Here is a 7,199-nt window from a genome sequence, read left to right on the forward strand (position 1 = left end):
CCTTTCCGTACTTCGGATCGTTCAAGCTGACTTTTCCCTTAGCACAAAGTACGTTATAGTTGAGACGAAGTAGTCGTGACAACCATGGCGATATGAATTTTCGAGGAAACAGATGCGGGAAATTCAAAATTTTGAACCAGGGATTTAATAGTTTGCTGTCGTTCCGAAAGAATACCTTGGCGAGGTCTTTTACTCTGGAATAGCAAAAGCACGGCGAAAATGAGTTTTCGCTGTTCCCAGGTCCTTGGAAACCCTTTCCTAAACGCAGCACCGAAGACTGTAAGGGTTCTCCAGCTCCAGCACGTCTGGGAGAGGTCGATGAATTTCTTCCTCAGGAGTGCCGTGGAACTGGTCCTTTGTTTCCCAGATGGGATAGAGGGAGAAAGGCACGAAGCAGAGGACGCAGAAATTGTCAACTGAAAGGCAAAACTCGCCAAAAAAGCTAAATGTCACAAGAGGAAGCAATCTTGACTCTTGATCTCATCTCGATCTGCACGACGTGCTTTTTATCTCCCGCCAGTTACAAAACAATGGAGTTTTTGCATTTTTTGCAGAATTTCCATAACGAACGTCGGCCCGTTATTTTGAGCTCTGTAACGTTTTTCCGTTATCCGATAACGTCTTTTGTCACGGCTGGGAGTGAGTACCGTACAAGTTAGCGTTATCGTACTTTTGCTAAGGATGTCTAATTTCTTTGTCTATTTTGCTCATGCCCATCATCCACCACTGCACACACAACGAAATGCGGGGTGTGCAGGCATACTGCACAAGATCTTCTTGCCCAAGAAAACATTTTGTGAAAAACTCGCAACAGCAACAGCATCAGACACTGGCTTCCGCAACAAACAAGCAAACAACAACCAGCAGCCGCATCCCTATGGACCAATAAGCAACTAGAGCATACTGCACAAGATCTTCTTGCCCAAGAAAACATTTTGTGAAAAACTCGCAACAGCAACAGCATCAAACACTGGCTTCCGCAACAAACAAGCAAACAACAACCAGCAGCCGCATCCCTATGGACCAATAAGCAACTAGAGCATGTGCAACGGCTATCCAGAGTCAACCACACGTGCAACAGCATACTATTTGTAACAGCGGCTATACTGCCAGTGCATATGAAGAACAATCATATACACAGAGCCAGCAGCAGCATCATTTTTAGCAATGACGGTTTGACGTATGGTACCAATAGAACAGCAGGGTGGGTGGGTGGGCAACTTTCTGTCTGGCAAGAAGAAAAATAATGAACAGCACTCTGCGCCAGCACGCTTTTCCAGCGGCCGCGGTGCCCTCGCACCCATCGGTGACCACGTGCAAAAATCTACAAAGAACATTATTTCTCGTTTATTTCGCTGCGTTCAGCCAACGAGAAATGAACACTTCTTTGTCTATTTTGCTCATGCCCATCATCCACCACTGCACACACAACGAAATGCGGGGTGTGCAGGCATACTGCACAAGACAGACAAAGCATAGCCGTCACTGTGAAAACCTGGCATGATCTCTACCAGCTGGAGCGTTTAGGATACTGGCTCCCACTTTCTCAGCGTGACACCTAGTGTCTTCCATCACGCAGCCATGCCCACCACCTCGACACCAGCAGCAGCGATACGGCAACAGTTGCCTATCTCGGATCCTGGATCCCAACAACGCGGCACCCGGTGCCACCTACAGCATGCACCACACAACACCAGAGCAACAGAGCAACATGGCAGTAAATGTTCCTACATAAAGTGAGTACAGCAAACACCAACCGGTAGAGCCTTGTCTCGTACCATCGCAAGCCTGGCAGTCACTGCAATTAACTTTAATCGATTTTAATATTAAAATATGAACGATTATCTCACTAATGCACACGACACCAACTAAGCACAGTTGCCCAGCTGCAACGACTTTAAACCCCTCCCCCCTGTTAACCCGCAACAACCAAGCCCTCGACCGCTCGGGGCCCTGGAACTGAAGCACAACGTGCTTATATAAACAGAAACAAATAAATAAATAATGCAACTCTCTCACTGATTGCACTGGATGCCAAATAAGCTAAAGCAATTCTACCAACATGAGACCCCCCAGCCCACAGTAATGTCAACGTGGCATGGCTTGCTGACCTGGTATGCCTGCGGTGTTAGCCCGCTGGGGACAGAACTTGACATAATGACCCGGCTGCCCACACCGGTGGCACACACCCGAGCGGAAATTGCCCATCGGCGCATGCATAGCTAGAGGTGGGTGGCTAAGTGGCATCACGGCCCCCTGCATGGTATGGATTGGGTTTGGCATGGTTGGGCCCCGCACCACCCCGGCTACCTTCTTCTTAGACCCTTCAGCCTGGATCGCAGCCTGCAGACGTTTCTGCTTTTTGGCTCCCCCAACTAGTGCCATCAGCTGATCCCCTTCCTGAAAGGATGTTGCCACCTGATGGCCGTGCTTCTCCGCAATCACAAGCCACTCTTGCCTCTCCTTCAGCAACCTCTCACCTTTTTTCGCTGCCTTCCTTCTCCTCTTCTTGGACTTTGCCGACCTCACATCGTGCAGCAGATCCAGGAGCTCGGCATTCAGCTCGAATTGTTTCGCGTAGCTTGTCGTCTTCCAGCTCGCGACGTCGCCGGCGGCAGACCTTGCTTTCCGCTTTGGCGACCTCGACCGGGATCGTGACGAGTCCGAGGAGGAAGATCGTGACGATGATGATGATGGCGACCCTGACTGTGCTGAATCCCTTGGTCGTTTCCTTTTCAGGGATCTGCCACGGGCTGTCAGCTCACTGACACTCCTTTCGAGCATCCGGATTTTCATCCCCAGCAGCTCCCTCTCCGCCATGAGCTGGGAATGCGGCATTCTATTAATCGGTGACGCCGGAGCCTGCGTCTCAGCTTCGCGGGGGACTTGCTCTTCTACTGCAGTCTCGTATTCCGACGAGGTGTTTCCAACTATGTCAGAGTTGGGAAACTCGAACACAGACAAGTCACCTCTCCTCCTACCACTACCTCTGCCTCTGCCAGAGGCCACCTGCCCGGCGCTTGCAACACGTCCACGTCGACCCATTCTGTATCCGGCAAATATTACAAAATAATCGAAATTCCTGGCCGAGACTGGCAACTTTCTGTCTGGCAAGAAGAAAAATAATGAACAGCACTCTGCGCCAGCACGCTTTTCCAGCGGCCGCGGTGCCCTCGCACCCATCGGTGACCACGTGCAAAAATCTACAAAGAACATTATTTCTCGTTTATTTCGCTGCGTTCAGCCAACGAGAAATGAACACGTCGTTGCTATGTCATCTTCAATGTGCCATGCGCTACTTGATGTACCAGCCTGCTATGTCGGATACCGCCAACCATGCATCGACGAGGCGCTAGGCGCGAACTGATGGTGGTAGTGGTGAGAAGGAGAGCTCTGTGCCAGAACTTTGCAGCTTAGAGAGCGTGTGTGGGCAGGCGTGTGTTTACCGCCATATTTATCAACAACATAGTGGGCAAATTACGTTACATTGTTAACATCTCAACGAGGAATAACACCAAACAATTGTAGATACAACACATTTTCTTTCTGTACACAAAGTTCAGTATCCAACTTACGTCAGTACAAAGCTTCACACAGCCAAATGCAACACACAACTGTTTTGATTTCGACTATAAATACAGTATACAACAACATCTACCACGTGACAAGAGTGAGAAAACATTATCAGTGTACAACTCAGGACAATTGGTACGGGTTGATAGATGTTGCTTGATTGACGTAGTACGATTCTTAGCTCCGTCAGAAAGCAAAGAATCGCACATCGTCAATCACGCAACATCTGTCAGCCCATATCACTTATTGTCGTGAGTCGTACACTGATAATGTTTTCTCAATATTGTCACGTGGTAGATGTGCGTTGCATTTGGCTGTGTTAGAAGCTTTGTATAATATACATTGTACATATTAAAGTTGTTGAAAACTGCCAGTCTGCACGAGATCACTGCGGGCCACAGAACCCCTGTGCCCATGGGGGCAGATGTCGTAGCGTGACAGCAGGACTCACCTGCGACTGTGCTAGATGATTCGTGGGCAAACCTGTCATGATCACCTGATCACAGGTCAAGAGTTGGACGAATGCTTTGGCATGCAGGAATACACTATTCCTTCAGGCCTTGACAACAAGGGCAAGAGTATTATTACACGCACATTCCAATCTGCAAAACACCATTCCCGATCGTTGGTCTACTGTGCAAGAGAGACTGCTAACCCATGACCGAAATAGCATGGCCCTAGCAGGTTCGAGGTTTCCGTGATTTGTCCAGTTAGGTGGTTTGCAGCCAGATGCAAATCAAAGGATGCTCGGTGGTGACTTGCTCTACCACATATCTACAATGTAAATAGAGGTCTCTAGACTGATAGTGTGAGAAAATCCAAACAGTAGCACTAAAGAGTTCGGTCAACCACAACACAGCCAATTGCTTCGGACCATCGTAACAGGAATGATACAGATTCACAACAATTTTCAGTCTAACCTACAGCCTGCTGAGTTGCGTTTAAATCTATCAAACACAGAGCAAACACGGAGCGTCATTTTGTTGACAATGTTGTTCAGCACACTGGAATGTGTTTGCAGTATGGAGTCGTAAAATATGTATTAATTACGACTCCCTGGTTTACAATATGGGCAATGACTATGTAAGGTCAACATGATTGATGGAGTCACATGACACAGGATTTCATTCATTGATTCGATGCGAAAATACAAGACTTAGTAGTGACAATGGGGTGATTTCGGACAGCGTCGGTAGGCCAGCAGACATCTGCCATTTCACAAGCACTGACACATACAGTATCATGCCAGTTATTGCTACCCTTCAGCAATGATAAGCAGCATATGTGACTGATTCATTTTGAAGAATCGTGGCAACACAGGGACCTGTCTACTAGTACTCGGATACGATCTACATCTGTTTTCGCCTGAACTGCCGCCCCGGTCTGGCCCGTGAATCCGATTCTTGCACGGCTAACGTTAGCTTGCAGACAGTGAACATAATAATTATAATTATTATAACCGTTGAAAGTTCAAAGTTAGATTATTTCAAGGCGAGAGCTTGTAGCTTGCAGCAAGTGAAAGTCATCTTCGTCCATCTTTCTAGAATAATGTCGCCCTTCAGTCAGATGTACGTCGCCATATACCTGCTCTGTGGGTTGAGCAGCATGCTTGTGTCAGTCAAGGCGAGGGGGCAACACGGATCTTGCGTTGCTACATACTTGCATCAAGCCGGCATCACCAGAGCAAGAGCTGCAAGATACGAAGCGGGATTCGCACAGCGAGATATTCCCGCTGAGCACATCGCCGCTATTCCGCCATCCATTTTGTCATCATTTGGTGTAAATAGAACAGGTGATGCGCTGAAGCTGTCAAACTGTTTCTCCGGCCGAATTCAATCATGTGCGTCATTTGAACACTGTCATGCAAACGGCCAGTGCCTACTTCAACCAAGGCGCAACGGTAACCCCCGTGTGTATGGATGTGCCTGTAAGGCTGGTTTCAAAGGAACAGAGTGTGAATCTGATGCGTGTGCTGTTGGTGGGAGCACTCCGATATGCCATAACGGAGGCACGTGTGTTCGTCTTTCCACTGCTCCATACTACCGCTGCCAATGTCGAGAGAATTACATTGGAGGGCAGTGTCAAGCAGCTAGAAATCACTGCAGGCCACAGAACCCATGTGCTCATGGAGGCAAGTGCCGTAGCTTGCTAGCAAAATACATCTGTGATTGCGCAAGAGGCTACGTGGGCAAGACGTGCCAGGATCACCTTTTCACAAGTCGGGAGTTGGACGAACGCTTTGCCAAGCAGCAAGAACTCATTCTTTCAAGATTTGCCGAACAAACAAGTGCCATTCTTTCACAATTTGCCAGACAAAAGGAAGTAATCAATTCGCGTTTTTCCAAGCATGAGAATGCCATTCTAACCCGTTTGCAGAGCTTGCAGTCACGTGTCCTTACGGAGCATGGACAGCGGAGGTTTCCAGCGGGGATTTGGCTGTTATCTGACCACGTGTCATGGTTTGCAGCTAGAGCCAAATGCATAGTGCTTGGCGGCGTGCTGGCTGTGCCTAAGAGCTCCAGGGAGCACTCTGAGGTTCGTCGATTAGCTCAACAGCAGCGTTACAACGGGCATATTTGGATCGGTGCATCAGATCTCCTTTATGAAGGACGATGGAGAAATCAGGCAGGCAATGCGCTGACATACTCGCGATGGGGTCACGATGAGCCAAATAACCATGGCGGAGTAGAGGATTGCGCAGCTATGCGAGGCGATGGACAACCATGGGTTGATATGGAGTGTGGACACCGCCGCCCTTTCATTTGTCGTTTCCCTTGATTGCAGAAAGAATTACTCGTAGATCTACTGCGTATCCAGCGATAACCATCTTTTACCCTATCTAAACCTCCTCTCATACATAATATGAGTGTATGCAACCATCGCCGCCTCTAACCACAAATGTATCAACCTACTCTCATACATAATCCGTATACACTATTCCCAATCTCCACGCTGCTCCATTCTACATTCTCATCACGATCACCACGCCTACTGTGTACACGGCACTGAATTCAGCCTTTCAGGGGCCAGCCTACCCATAAATTTCATATGGCATTCAATTGACCGTAACTTTGGTGTTTCTCAATGGATTTGAGTGAAATTTTGACCACACACTCCTGCCACTATGCTGGCCCTCAGGACATGATTTACAAGTTCTTGCGCCTCACTGACAGGCTTTCCAGACCGGAAAAACTCAAATTTCCGGCATAGTGCCACGGTGTGCGAGCCACCCAGGAGCCAAACAAATGCATTTACAATTTTTTCACATTTTCGTGCTCATTCTGTTCGTGCGCGGGACTCAAACCTAGAACAAGTCCAGAAGCAGCCATGGGTGATGGGGTAGGGCCCCTCAACGAGGCCCTGGAATCTGTCACAACGGAACGAGTGGGCGTTCTCTCACACACTCCCACAGACCCAAGTCAATTTTTGAATTTTTTTAGGTTTAGCACGTGCTACGAGGTCGTACCTTTGATACAACATCCAGTGCTGGGACCTCCACAGCAAGCCATTTCCACAGCGCTGCACACCAAATCCAGGATACCCTCAGAAACCGGCAAAGACTGCCACTCACGTTTCACTACTGCCTAGTACTGAATCCTACCTGACTTCTTGACACGACTCAAACT

At 48.4% G+C, this 7,199-nt stretch overlaps 1 protein-coding gene across 1 annotated transcript; it reads left to right on the forward strand.

The window, feature by feature from the left end:
- The first annotated feature begins 5,070 nt into the window (after positions 1-5,070).
- Positions 5,071-6,708, forward strand: LOC135818784 (uncharacterized). Its single transcript, XM_065332031.1, has one exon. It carries the CDS (start codon positions 5,122-5,124, stop codon positions 6,349-6,351), a length of 1,230 nt encoding a protein of 409 aa, XP_065188103.1. The 5' UTR covers positions 5,071-5,121; the 3' UTR covers positions 6,352-6,708.
- The last annotated feature ends 491 nt before the right edge of the window (positions 6,709-7,199 follow it).

The sequence above is a fragment of the Sycon ciliatum genome, chromosome 6 (assembly GCF_964019385.1).
Source record: "Sycon ciliatum chromosome 6, ocSycCili1.1, whole genome shotgun sequence".
Classification (NCBI taxonomy): Eukaryota; Metazoa; Porifera; class Calcarea; order Leucosolenida; family Sycettidae; genus Sycon; species Sycon ciliatum.

Coding starts and splice junctions, on each gene's coding strand:
- LOC135818784 (XM_065332031.1), top strand. CDS start 5,122: ATGTCGCCCTTCAGTCAGATGTACGTCGCCATATACCTGCTCTGTGGG.